This window comes from Symphalangus syndactylus, chromosome 13 (genome assembly GCF_028878055.3).
Source record: "Symphalangus syndactylus isolate Jambi chromosome 13, NHGRI_mSymSyn1-v2.1_pri, whole genome shotgun sequence".
Taxonomy (NCBI): Eukaryota; Metazoa; Chordata; class Mammalia; order Primates; family Hylobatidae; genus Symphalangus; species Symphalangus syndactylus.
In genome coordinates, this window is record NC_072435.2 from 29,779,022 (window position 1) to 29,792,918 (window position 13,897).

General features: G+C 56.7%; 1 protein-coding gene and 1 long non-coding RNA gene across 4 annotated transcripts; one reads left to right on the plus strand and one right to left on the minus strand.

Moving 5' to 3' along the window:
* Positions 1 to 10,447, minus strand: CYTH2 (cytohesin 2). Of its 3 annotated transcripts, XM_055235860.2 has the most exons (13): positions 9,989 to 10,447; positions 9,016 to 9,163; positions 8,846 to 8,912; positions 7,062 to 7,180; positions 6,140 to 6,220; positions 5,206 to 5,318; positions 4,893 to 5,041; positions 4,268 to 4,379; positions 3,191 to 3,193; positions 1,063 to 1,139; positions 862 to 933; positions 616 to 770; positions 1 to 266 (listed from the first exon to the last, which is right to left on the minus strand). In XM_055235860.2, exons 1-13 carry the CDS (start codon positions 10,296 to 10,298, stop codon positions 179 to 181), a joined length of 1,494 nt encoding a protein of 497 aa, XP_055091835.1. In that variant the 5' UTR covers positions 10,299 to 10,447; the 3' UTR covers positions 1 to 178. The 3 variants fall into 3 exon arrangements, with proteins under 3 accessions (XP_055091835.1, XP_055091834.1, XP_063471969.1); XM_055235859.2 differs by lacking the exon at positions 3,191 to 3,193 and having other exon boundaries at positions 9,989 to 10,446; XM_063615899.1 differs by lacking the exons at positions 3,191 to 3,193; positions 9,989 to 10,447 and adding an exon at positions 9,472 to 9,631.
* Positions 10,191 to 13,844, plus strand: LOC129459303 (uncharacterized). The gene is made up of 3 exons (XR_008649957.2): positions 10,191 to 10,302; positions 12,649 to 12,881; positions 13,501 to 13,844. It is a non-coding gene; the product is annotated as an uncharacterized lncRNA (long non-coding RNA).
* Positions 13,845 to 13,897: the final 53 nt, after the last annotated feature.

Consider the following 13,897-nt stretch of genomic DNA (forward strand, 5'->3'; position numbering starts at 1 on the left):
CCAAGTGGTTAAATAATTAATAAGATTACCAACAGCGTATTAATTACAAAGAACAGGGAGGAGCTAGAGGTGGTGAATTTTCCAAACAGGGAACCAGGATCCACAGCCCCAAGGCCCAGGGGTCCGGCCACCCAGGCGGGGCAGCTCCGTAATAAATAATGGAGTTGGGGGCAGGGGGTCAGGGCTGCTCCTGCTTCTTCTTGACTGAAATCCGCTTCTTTCTTGCTGCCAGCATCTCATAGAAGGGGTCCACACTCACAGCCGCCCTGCAGAAGGGGAGGGGTCCCAGGATGAGGGCCAAGGAGTCCAGGCCCCAGCCCCTCCTCCCTCAGACCCAGCAGTCCAGGCCCCCAGCCCCTCCTCCCTCAGACCCAGCAGTCCAGGCCCCCAGCCCCTCCTCCCTCAGACCCAGCAGTCCAGACCCCCGGCCCCTCCTCCCTCAGACACAGGAGTCCAGGTCCCCAGCCCCTCCTCCCCCACACACAGAAGTCCAGGCCCCCGGCCCCTCCTCCATCAGACCCAGGAGGAGTCTCAGACCCCTGGCCCCTCCTCCCTCAGAGCCAGGAGTCCAGGCCCCCAGCCCCTCCTCCCTCAGACCCAGGAGTCCAGGCTCACTGGATGGACTTGATCCACTCGTCCTTCTCCTCCTGCGTGGGGGCCGAGATCCGGTACACCATGTGGTTTCCCTCCACCACTCGGCCGTCCGCCTCAGTTTTGCAGGCTTTGATGAGCTGCCCCTTGTTGTTGGGGATGTAAAGTTCAAAGCAGTTCTGGGGACGAGAGAGGAAGGGCGCAGGTAAGACCCAGCCCTAGGCAGAGGAGGCCCCGCCCTGGCAGGAAGGTGTACAGAGAGGGTCTTACCGGTTTCCGGGGGTCGTCCACCTCCCGGATGCTCAGATTCTCCAGGGGGATGATTCCTCGGGGCTCCTTGTCCTGAAGAAGCAAGGTGGACAGAACTCAGACTTCCAAGTCCTCACCCCACCCCACCTCCCTCAGCCCCAGGAGTCCAGGCTCCCAGCTACTCCTCCCAGGACCCCAGAGCCCGGGCCAGGTCACGCTCACCGTGGTGTACTCAAAGTAGTAGAGGCAGTTGTCTGTGAGGATAAACCAGCGCCGCTTCCACGTCTTCACCCGGCCCCCTGAAAGGGAAGGGGTGGGAGGGGGCCTGGGCTCAACGGGGGGACAGGGCCTCTGGGAGATGGGAGGGGCGTGAGAAGCAGAGCAAGAGCGGTAGAGGTGGGGCTCTTGGGTCCTAGACAAAGCCGCTGCATTGGGGGAGACAGACAAGCAGGGCCAGGCGTGTTGGGGCTCCGGGAATCGTCCACCCCCAGCTGGAGGCTCCATGTTTTCTGAGTCTGTCAGTCCCAGCCCAGGAGCCTGAGACCCCAGCCCCCTCCTCCTGTGGGCAGGAGGTCAAGGCGCCAGGGCAGCCCCCTCCCCTCGTCTAGTGATGGGAGACAAAGACAGGCCATGTACCTACCTCCTGGGGCAGACAGCGAGAAAGCAGGCAGGACCAGGTGCAGGAGAAGGGAAGGCGGGAGAATGGAGCACCCCCAAGAGCCGCAGGCGACAGAAACAGGGTGGGCACAGGGAGGGATGCGCAGGGGCGGGACAGAGAGGCAAACACAGGAGAGAGAGAAAGACGCAGAGAGGGAGGGGAGGGAGAGAGAGGGAAGAAAACCAGTTACATCCACGAGGGGGGGATGGCCAGGGCTCCTCCCTCCCAGAGAGGCCAAGGGCCATGAGCCCCAGGTGGCAGCCTTGAAAACCCCTTGCTTCGGTACAGGGCCCCAGCCTACCCCCTAAGGTCTGTCCTAGGCCAGGAGCGTCCTCCCTTGACATGGTAAAAGTGCCTCTCCCCTAGAGGTGGCCCCAACAGGGGAGAAGGCAAAATCCCCAGTCCTTGGTCTGAGGTGGGTGTGAGGGCCCATCTCAGCTCCTGCACAAACTGGCTGTGTGACCTCAGGGCACTCTCTTGGACTCTCTGGACTCCAGCCTGGAGACTCACTTGGGCCTACACCTTCCTGCGGCAAAATGACCTGCTGCTGGCTTCCTTGTAGGCCCAGGGTTAAACAATGACAGTAAGAATGGCTTTTATTAGGCATGGAGTAGCAACCACCATCACCAATCTCCACTCCTGTATTTCCATCTTTTAAGGAAGGGGACCCTCTCTCTAACTGGCACAAAGGGAACAGAGGCCCTTTGGCCAGAGGTGTCCCTGGGGCTGGGCAGCCTTAGATGGGGCTCAGAGCCAAACTGAGGCATGAGCCTCAATTTCCTCATCTGGGAAATGGGAAAGTTGCTGCTCACAGGGGCAGTTTTTGTTTTGTTTTTTTGAGACTGAGTCTCGCTCTGTCGCCCAGGCTGGATTTGCAATGGTGTGATCTCGGCTCACTGCAAGCTCCGCCTCCTGGGTTCACGCAATTCTTGTGCCTCAGCCTCCCAAGTAGCTGGGATTACAGGCGCCCGCCACCACGCCCGGCTACTTTTTGTATTTTTAGTAGAGACAGGGTTTCACCATGTTGGCCAGGCTGGTCTCAAACTCCTGACCTCAAGTGATCCGCCTGCCTCAGCCTCCCAAAGTACTGAGATTACGGGCCTGAGCCACCGTGCCTGGCCTGACAGGAGCAGCTTTGAGGGAAGTAGTTCCTCGTGATGCTGGCGCCTTCCTGCTTCTCTTTCTGGCCCGCTCACTGCCAGGGGCACCTCGAGGACTCTCAAATTTCCCCAGCAGTCTGCCTCCCTTGGATCGAATGCAGGGATCTGGACCGGGCTGTTGGCTGGACAGTGATTTGCCTGTTTTATTTTTATTTTATAGAGACGGGGTCTCGCTCTGTTGCCCAGGCTGGAGTGCAGTGGCACAATCACGACTCACTGAAGCCTCGAGCGCTCGGGCTCACACCCTCCTCCTGCATCACCAGGCCTGGCTAATTTTATTTGTTGTAGAGATGGGGGGTATCATTATATTGCCCAGGTTGGTCTCAAACTCCTGACCTCTAACAATCCTCCTGCCTTGTCCTCCCAAAGTGCTGAAATTACAGGGGTGGGCCCCTGTGCCCTGCCTGACTTGCATATTTTACATTTACCAGGAAACCCTGGCATCTGTTGAGGTGGTGATGCCCTGGTTTAAGAGCATAGTTCCACATGGGGCAGCCCCCAAGACTCAGAGGCCAAAGCTGCCCTGTCCAACCTCCTTCCAAGAAGCCTGGCCTTGACTCCCTTCACTGAGCTGAAAGCTTCCTGTGGGTTCTCCTGCTGCCACGGGAAGCCTCCACTGCTGTGCTGGACTGTAACTCCCCAGATGTGTCTCTCTGGAGCAGCTGTGCACCCCGTCTCCATTATAACCACATCTAACACACAGGTGGCACCTACTGTTACCGGGCACGGCTCCAGGCCAGCAGCTCTCAACCTCGACTATGCATTGGGAGCACCTGAGGAGCTTAAACGATGACTGATGGCCCTTCTGCTCCTCAGAGTCTGACTTCAGGAGTCTATGACCCAGCCACCGGAGTTTTCGAGGTGCCCAGGCAAATCTCATGTGCATCCAGGGCTGAGAACCACTCCAATCCTCATGCTAACCCCTCATCATGCTACGATCCTGTCTGATCCATGCTAACCGACCTTGAATGTGCCAGTGCCACATGTTATGACGAAGACTCCCCCCTCCATCTCTGCTGGGTTTCCCGACTCATCTGCACCAGCCCTGGCTATTCCCTCCACAGCTGGAAGCCAGAATCTGCGACAGGTTTCCTTGCCTGTTTGACTTTTTTCTGCCTGTGGGTGGTGTTTCGGGAAGGATGGCACCTGGATCAGCAAGTGCTCTGGGCCTGATGCCTTGGAGTGCGGGGTCAGTCCTGCCTGGGACCCTGGGAGTTCTTGCCAAGGGGAATAGGTTCCAGGGGTTTGGCTCCCTCGGGCTGGGTTAACACAGTGGAAAGAAGCCTGAGTGAACTCTTCTCCCACGAAAGGACAATGTCACCTGCCTCTCACTGCCTCTTCAGCTCAGCTCAGGGCCTGGCACAGAAGGGCTCCATGAACGTTTGTGGGTAAAAAGAAGGGGTTGGGAAGTACTTACTACAGGCCAGGCCCAGCGCACAGGCCTGATTTTATTTTCAGCCCCATTTTTTGGGTGTGGAAAACTGAGGTTCAGAGAGGTCAAATCATTTGCCTCAGTTCAGGCAGCAGGTTTGTGCAGAAGCTGAGTCCAGGGCTCAGGCCCACGAATGTCCTCCTGCAGAGGGACCAGCAGGGTCGGGAGGGCACGTACCCAGCTTCAGGAGCCAGCCTTCCCGGTCCGGGTTGAAGAAGGTGTGAGTCAGGTCATTCCCGTCATCCTCAGGAATCTTGAAGGGCTCATTTCGGATGCTGTCGTACAGGTTCTGAGGGGTGAAGGCTGCATCAGCCATTCGAGCCCCCTGGGGCCCCCCAGGGTTACTCAGGGTGGGGGGCAGTGAGACCAGGGATGGGATGACTCATGGTGGGGAAGAGAGAGGGGCAGGCTGGGGAGGAGAGAGAAGTGAAAGGCACAGAAGCGGACGGAGGCTGAGGTGAGGGAGGAAAGAAGAGATGCCCTGGTGATAGGTGGAGGAGTCGGCTACGTCCTCAGAGAAACAGACAGATGAGGAATGAGGCCAATCGAGGGCCGGAAAGTGCAACAGCCAGAGACAGAGAAGACAGACAGACAGGCCAAAATTGTCAGGGCTAAAGCCTGAGAGAGACAGTCAAGAAGAGAAGCAGCCAGAGAGACAGAAGAAGATCACACACGAGTTGGCATGATCGCGCCATCTTGGGGGTGAGGGCAGACAGCTCAGGCACTAGGAGACCACAGGTGGGGTGGGGGTGTCTGTGGCAGGAAGAGGGGCAGGGCTGAGGGGCAGGGAAGGCGGGCTGACCCTGAGCAGCTCCTCAGGCAGGTCCCCGCCCTCGTTGATGCCCCGGTTCATGGCCACAAAGCGCTCCAGGCCCGGCTTGTCCCGGACATTGGGATTGTGGAGACTGGTGTTGAGCATGATGACGGCGAAGGACAGCACATAGCACGTGTCTGCACCAGACAGGGCAGGTGGTGACGACCCAGGCGTGTCAGCCCCCGGTGCCCCCACTCCCCAGGACCCAGGATTCCCGGCTCCCAGCCCCCTCCCTCCCTCAGACCTAGGAGTCTGGGCCCCAGTCTCCTCTTTCCCAGGACCCAGGAGTTGGGGCCCGCACCTGTGGACTGGAAAACCCCAGGGTTGCACAGGCAGTATCGCTGGGCGAAGGCCTCCATCATCCGGTCAATTTTCTGGGCCTCTCCGGGGAGGCGAAAGCTCCATAGAAATTGCCTGGGTTAGGGAGGGGCCAGGAATGGATGCCAGGGCTGGTGAGAGCCTGTCCCCACTCTCAGTCCCTGTGTTAGGAACTGGTCCACGAGGAATCCCGACCTTCCGGCCTCAGCAGTTGTTTCAGGTTATGGTTACATGATCCAATCTGACCAATGGGGATTGGCCATGGGAGTGTTGTGAATCCGCACAGGAATAGCCTCTTTCTGCTAAGTTTACTAGACAGGTCTGGGGGTTGATTGAGGCTTGTTATTAAGTAAGCAGGTCTGCAGAGAGCAATGCTGACACAGTGGCAAATACAAGAGGCAAAGACAGTCGACTTTCTGAACACCATTTGAGCTCCTGGATATAGCCATACCTGAAGGAGGCCATAACCCTGGACTTTTATGGTGCAGGACACACTCAGTTCCCTAGTTTTCGTTTCTGTTTTGCTTGTTTCTGTTTTTTTTTCTTTTTTTTTTTGAGACGGAGTCTCACTCTGTCACCCAGGCTGGAGTGCAGTGGTGCAGTCTCGGCTCACTGCAAGCTCCGCCTCCCGGGTTCACGCCATTCTCCTGCCTCAGCCTCTCCAAGTAGCTGGGACTACAGGCGCCCGCCACCACGCCCGGCTAATTTTTTTGTATTTTTAGTAGAGACGGTGTTTCACCGTGGTCTCGATCTCCTGACCTCGTGATCCGCCCGCCTCGGCCTCCCAAAGTGCTGGGATTACAAGCGTGAGCCACCGTGCCCGGCCCTGTTTTTTTCTTGAGTAAGGTTTGTCACTTGTAACTAGGAAGGCCCTGACAGGTACACTCCTGGCCTTCCAAATCCCTCCCCTCACTCACCTGAGGGCCTGCACCAGATTGAGGTCGGTGAACTCATGCAGATCCACAAAAGCATGGAGCACTGCCAGGTTCAGCTCTTCCCTGGAAGGATGGGACAAAGACACATGCAGGTGGAAAGGATGGGGCAGGAATGGACAGGGGGCAATGCCCTGGGGAAGTCGTGCCCTCTCTACTGCACCACAGCTGCCCACTGCGGAGGGTGAAGTTTCCTGCTGGACTCCCACACAGGCCTGCCCCCAGGGTGGAGGATGCTCAGAACACACTCTTGGGAGGAATATCTGGCTTGGGAACCCTGGTTAGGCCAGACCTTTGTACAGCTGGGAGAAATGCCGCAAACATGTATGCCACCTACTGTCACCTCTCTCAAATGATCCCCACTCCCCAGGTATCCAGACACAGTCCCCACACCCCCCAGAGATGCTTCCCACACACCCCAGATCTCTGTAAATCCCTGATTCCCAGACGTCCACAGATGGCCTCCAATCATCTGATGTCCAGTCCCATGCACCCTAGGCTTCCAAATGACCCCCACAACTCCTAGGCTCCCACAAGGGCCCAGCGGTCCCCACAGCTCCCAGATGGCCACCCAGTGCCTATGCACAGCCATGGTCTACCCACGGTTCTCGTGCTCCCATGACCCTTGAGAGATGTTCTCTACCCTTCTCAGACATAAATGGATGCCTCCCCACAACCCCCAGGTAATTCCAGAAGGCCCCACATCCTCAGATGCTCTCGGTTGGCCGCAGGCTCCCCTAGCCCATGTCAGTCCATTCTGTTACAGTCCAGTCAGAAGGTTGATGTGCCAGGGCCTCTCTGCGGGAAGGCTGCAGGGCTGTTCTACCTGTGAGCTGCCAGTGTGAGGGCAGGAGCTGGGCCCGGGGGGGGAGGGAGGGGCCCCACGGGAGCTGAGTGGTGGCCGTACCTCTCCCCCAGGTAGTCCCCGATGGCTGTCTTGTTCAGCCCCTCGCCCTTATACAGGAAGCGGGCAATCTCCTCGGGTGTGTTCTGCAGCAGTTCGTTCTCCACCAAGAACTGGATCCCCTGGTGAGTGGGGACAAGGTCTCAGTGCTGAGGGCCAGAAAGCCACCCCGCTCACCTCCCTGGGAACCTCAGCATCCAGACCTACCCCCACCCTCAACAGACCAGGGCCAGGTTTCATTTTCAGCCTTCTCACAGGTCTTACGTAGCATTCTTCCCAACTCATGGCCTTTGCACCTCATGGCCTACCCTCTCTGCCTTTGCCTGGTTAATTCCAGCACCAACAACAGGGTCTGGCAAGGCACAGGTGCTCAGTACATTTTCTCTTTTTTCTGAGACCTGGTCTCGCTCTGTTGCACAGACTGGAGTGCAGTGGCGTGATCACAGTTCATTGCAGCTTCGAACTGCTGGGCTCAAGGGATCCTCTCACTTCGGCCTCCTGAGAAGCTGGGACTATAGGCACGCACCAACACACCTGGATAATTTATTTATTTATATTTTTTCTAGAGATGAGTTATCACTATGCTGCCCAGGCTGGTCTCAAATTCCTGGTGTCAAGCAATCTCCCGCCTCAGCCTCTCAAAGCACTGGGATTACAGGCATAAGCCACCGAACCCAGCCAATAAATGTTTGTTGAATGACTGAACAGAATTCCAATTGCTTCAGGAAAGAATAACGTGACAACCTGTTAGCAGACGCAGTCCCTCAAGGGCTGTGAACTCGAAGCCCTGGCTAGACTGGAGGTTTCTCTGTCTGTGCTATGAAGACCTCTCTACTACTGCCGTATCTCACTGTGAACTGTGGTATCGGTGTCCAAGGGCTCTCTGAGCACAAGGCAGCATCTAATTCTTCTTTGGGTCCCCAGCATTGCCCTACACAGGATCAGGCTCTTGAGAGGCCTCAGAAAATGGGTGTTAAATGAGTATGTGAACAGGTCAGGCACAGTGGCTCATGCGTGTAATTCCAGCACTTTGGGAGGCTGAGGCGGGTGGATCACCTGAGGTCAGGAGTTTGAAAGCAGCCTGGCCAACATGGTGAAACCCCGTCTGTACTAAAAATACAAAAATTAGCTAGGCATGGTGGTAGACGCCTGTAAGCCCAGCTGCTTGGGAGGCTGAGGCAGGAGAATCGCAGGAGGCGGAGGTTACAGTGAGCCGAGATCACATCGCTGCACTCCAGCCTGGGTGATAGAGCAAGACTCCGACACACACACACACACACACACACACACACACACAAACACATATGAGTTAAGTGAACAAAAGCCTTTCCTCCACCTGGTGAACACCTACTCATCCTTCAAACCCGACCTGAATGTCCCCTCCTCAAGGAAGCCCTCCCTGACTCCACCAGCCTGCCTCCTCCAGAGGTCCACTACCCTGATACCTTCCTCTGTCATGGCACCTTTGTGGGAGGGAGGTCAACTCTCCTTTGTGCATGTCACTTTGTCCATAGCCCCTACAAGACTCGAGCTGAAGTGCACCCATACAAGTAGAAAGTGGAAGACGACTTCCGGGCAGGGGACAAAACAGTCAGGAGGGCTGGAACACTTGGTCAGTGTTCAGTGTTCAGAGAACAAATGGACAGCCAGTATCCGAATCCAGGGATTAGGACCAAGTCTGTCCCCTAGAATAGAGCCGGCACCATCACGCTTCTGGAACCCGGAGGTGCCAGAAGCCCCTGCCTGGATGTTTGCCCAGCTGATCCCAGTCCTGTGGCCCCAAGCACCTTCTTGGGGTCCATGTTGAACTTCTTCCTGCCCATTGCCATCTTCCGGTTCCGCTGCAAGGTCTTACTGCAGGAGCAGAGAGCAGGGTGGAGGGGTGGAGGGTCAATGCCTGGGCATCCCTGGCCTCAGCCAACCCCACGCCCCCTAGGTCATCAGCCCCAGCCCTCACCTGCCCTCATTGGCCTCCAGCCCCTCCACCTCGCTCATGGCTTCACTGAGCTCCTCCCGCAGGCGCTGAATCTCCACCAGCAGCTCCTGCTTCCGCCTCCGGATGTTCTCCAGCTCCATCCGCTCCTCTGGAGTCAGGTCTGGGGGTTCTAGAGATCGGGGTCAAGGTTTAAAAGTCAGTGCTGGGGGCGTGAGCCTAAATTCCCGCAATCTGGGGGTGGACAGAGCTGGGACAGGATGTGTAAGGGGCTTCCTATGTCTGCACAGAAGAATGGGCTGGGGGCCTGGATTCCTCCCTGCAGAGGAGAAAGAGCTGGGGCTGTAAACTCTTGAGTCCTGGGGGACAAGGGGAACTGGAGCCCGGATTCCTTAGTCTGAGGGAGAAGGGGAATGGGTGCCTGAGCTCTTAGGTCTGAGGGAAGAAAGGGCTGGGGGCCTGGGCTTCTAGGTCCATTACTTGGAAGGGGACTGAGGCCTTGGTTTTCTGACTCCATTACTGGCGAGGTAGCTGGGAACCTGGTTATCCGGACTCCTGGGTCCATGAAAAGTCACTACGGCCGGGGGAGCTGATGATAGCTCGGGAGAGCTGGGAAGATGGGGCGGGACATCAAAGGCCCCCGCCCCCCAAGAATTCTCCCTTCCCCGCAACCCAAGCGCCCCTCCCCGGCCCCGGCAGGCGCTGGGCTCGCCCGCCCCTCCAGCGGGAATGGTTCCGCCCCGGCCTCGCCTCCACCGCTCCATCCCGCCCCTCCCGCCGCCACCGGAAACAGGCTCAGCCCAAACAATGGCCTGGAACGCCCCGCTTTCGGGCCCCGCCGGAAGCCCGTCCAGCGCCCAACAAAAGCGGCGCGACGAGTCTACGACTGAGCCGAACGCTTCTGGGCGGCGCGCGCCAGGGAGAAACGTTCGCGACGGAACGTTCAGGAGAAAACGCTCCAGCAGCTCCCAGCCGACCCCGCCCCTCCCCGACCTACCATAGACGCCGTCCTCCATGGCGGCTAGGAAGGCCCGCGGGGAGTCCGGGGCGGTCCCGCCGGTCGGGCCTGGATCCGCGTTGGCCCGCGGGCTCGGGTGAGCCCGCTCAAACGCCCCGGGAGCCACCGCCGCCTCCTCAGCGCCAGTCCTCAGCGCTGAAAAGACTCTCCCTTCGTCGCCCAACCGCCCCTTCAGTAGGGACCGCCCCTCTTTTTGACACCGTCCAATCCTCAGTGGGCGCTTTCGTCCTCCCCGCCCTCGCCACCAAAGGATCGTCCTCCAGGGCCAACAGTCGTACAAAAAGCTCATGTAGGTATGTCCGGCCGGAGGTAGACGGCCCGCGGGGCCAATCGGAGTGCAGGCAGTGCAGCAGGCCCCGCCTCCGGAACAACAGAAAGCACTTGACAGGCTTTCTCTCCAATGAGAAGCCTCGGAAAAGTGTTACGCGGAGGCGGAGCTACGCGATACAGCCATCTCTGCGTCTGCTCAAAGGCCCTGGACACTGGGAGTCTAGGTAAACCGAGCCCCGCCTCCGATGACACGTTGCTAGGGGGCGGTACTTTTTTTTTTTTTAGTCTTGTTGCTAGGAGGCGGGGCTAGAACTGGCTTGTTTCCGTAAGCCACACCTCCTAGCAGGCCATGCTGGCTTCTGACCGCAAAGGTTGCCATGCAACCGGGAGCAGCTTTTGGCCTCCTTTTGCATTTCTTCTCCGCATATTTCTCCTCCTCTCAGCCCCTTCTTACCTCCGAACTCCTTCCTTACCACCATCTATGCCCTCCCCATGCCCCTCAACCTCTTCGGAGTCGTGGAGTGGTGAAACAAAAGACTTCGTTTTTGTTTTTTTTTTTTGATACAAAGTCTTGCTCTGTCGCCCAAGCTGGAGTGCAGTTGCGCGATCTCGGTTCACTGCAACCTCCACCTCCAGGGTTCAAGCAATTCTCCTGCCCCAGCCTCCCGAGTAGCTGGGATTACAGGCTTGCACCATGATGGTGCGTGCCCGGCTATTTTTTGTGTTTTTAATAGAGACGGAGTTTCACCATGTTGGGGGTCTCAAACTCTTGACCTCATGATCCGCCCACCCTGGCCTCCCAAAGTGCTGGGATTACAGGCGTGAGCCACCGCGCCTGGCCAAGATTTACTTTTTTCTAAATGCTATGCTATTTGGTATCGGTCATGGGGAATGGAACAGGGGAAGGTGAAATTTAGTGAAAGCACAGGCTCGGCCTTCCTGGCACCTTCTGCCGCTCAGACTCCTCCCTCATTTCTCCAAACTCCTCCCCTTAGCTTAGCATTCTCCTAAGACTCCTCCTTCCCCGGGCATCCTTCCGCTAAGACAACTCCCCTTTCCTCAGCATCCTCCCACCTCTCTGATTCCTTCTCCCATCTCAGAGGCCTTTTCTTCCTCTCTGGCTTCCGTCACGTCATGGTCCCCCTTGTCCTCTCATACTCTTGCCTTTGTTTTTTTTTTTTTTTTTTGAGACAGAGTTTTGTTCTTTTGCCCAGCCTGGAGTGAACTGGCGTGATCTCAGCTCACTGCAACCTCCACCCACAAGGTTCAAGCGATCCTCCTGCCTCAGCCACCCAAGTGGCTGGGATTTTAGGCGCCCACCACCATGCCCGGCTAATTTTTGTATTTTTAGTAGAGACAGGGTTTTGCCATGTTGGCCAGGCTGGTCTCAAACTCCTGACCTCAGTGCTAGGATTATAGGCATGAGCCACCGTGCCTGGCCACCCTTGCCCTTCTTAAACTCCTCCCTCCTCTGAGGCCCCTTCCCCTTCCCCAGCCTTTATGTCCCATTATTTGTAAGGGAATGGGTCAAGGGGCTGGCTGGAATAGGGAACCCAGGCACCCCTGTAAAGAGGGAAGCCGTAATGGGGGCTGAAGTGGTGTCTGGGCCTCGTCCTCATTTGCCGTCCCTGGGCTGGGCAGGTGGGGACGGATTCAGGGCCAGGACCTAGTTAAGCTGTCGGATTAGACATGGAGGCCCCTAATCCCCTCACTGACCTTTATGAGTGGCCCAGGCCCTGCCCTCCCCAGTGGAAACCCAGGCTGGGCTGCCCTGCTCCCACTCTCCTTCCAAATAAAACCCCTTCCCTGCCCCTTCACTTCCAACTTAACGTCCTTCCCCAACCCTGCGTTTCCATTGCCCCTGTCCCTACCTACCCCAGACACCCTGAGCTGAGAGAGCAGCCAGCTAATTAATCCCATCCGGTTATTACATGGGGATTCTGAGGGATAAAGGGAGATGGAGAAGCTGGAGGGGGCATTTGGGTTGATGCAGTACTTGTGAAGGCTGAATGGCAATGACAGTGGCTGCCCTCGGTCCAGAACACAGGGTGGGAACACGTCCTCCTCACTGTCACTGGCTCCCTCTGCAGTTGGCTCCCAGCCTGCGAAGCACTTAGGTAGATGGTAGCATGGGCAGGGGGCCAGGTCGGACGACCCATGCTCGAGAAGCACATTCGCAGACACACCCGCTAGGGCTCCCAGTTATTTAATCTGGGGGACAGATCTCCCCCTAAAACACTCATTTTCCCACAGTGGGAAGAACCCTGGTGTCCAGAGCTACCTCCTCCTCCCCAGGTCCCCAAGCTGGGCCAGGGAAGTGACTCTGGCTGTTAGCCACAGCCCACGCCTACCCTTGCCCTGTGATTCAGACACCCGAGTTCAGAGCCAGCCTCCAAGAGTATCTTACATCCCAGCCTCTCCTGGAAGGCCGTATGATCCAGCACTGGGGAGAGGAGGGAAATCCCCAGGACTCGAATGCCCATCCCACCCTCGGTGTAGTGAGGACTCATCCTGCTGGAAAGGCCCCTGAAGAACTTCAAGTTCCAATGTCCCATTTTTACAGATGGGGAAACTGACATGAAGAGGAATCCAAAGTGACACAGTAAGTTGGGGCAGCATTGGGATTTAGAGCAAAGCTTCTGGGGTCCTTGAAAAATACCTCATTCCAATTAGCTAGCACTCCATTTCTAAGCCTGTTGTAGGGACCAGGGGAAAAAAGAGATATCTGTATTTATATTACATATATATAATATACATATGCATAATATCTTTAAGAAACAGACACACGGCTGGGCATGGTGGCTCACGCCTGTAATCCCAGCACTTTGGGAGACCGAGGCAGGTGGCTCATCTGAGGTCGGGAGTTCAAGACCAACCTGGCCAACATGGCAAAACCCTGTCTCTACTAAAAATACAAAAATTAGCCAGGCATAGTGGTTCATGCCTGTAATCCCAGCAACTCGGGAGGCTGAGGCAGGAGAAACACTTGAAGCCGGGAGGCGGAGGTTGCAGTGGGCTGAGATCACGCCACTGCACTCCAGCCTGGGCGGCAGAGTGAGACTCGGTCTCAAAAAAAAAAAAAAAAAAAAAGAAATAGACACACATCACTAGGTGTAGGGTTCCAGAGCATTCTAGACTCACCAGCCCTGGGCCTCCCCCTTCCCTTGTCCACTAATTAGCCCTGTGCCCTACAGGGTCTCACTTTCACCTTCACCTTCTAGGTCAGCCCAGAAATGTTGCTTCTCAAGTCCTGAGTCCACCTCCTAGCACTGCCAAGCAGTCCACTTGGAGGTGATGAGAACTTCCAGGCTTTGGTAATGGACAACTCTGTATCCCTGGAGCCTTCATTCCTTTTGGCATTACAGAACCACAAGAAGTCATCTAGAATCATTGAGATTCTCAACTCCATTGGGCAAACTGGAACCAGCAAAATCTCAGATATCTAGAATTGCCACTGCTTCCTTGACTCTGTGATCAGTCTATAGCCACAGAATCCTGATTCCCTTTGGACATTCTAGAATGGCACTTAAAAAAAAAAACAACCCACCCCGTGGATCCTTTCAAAGCGTTGCTTATTCTCCTGGCTGGGTGCTCTACAGCCAGAAGTTGGAGTTATCT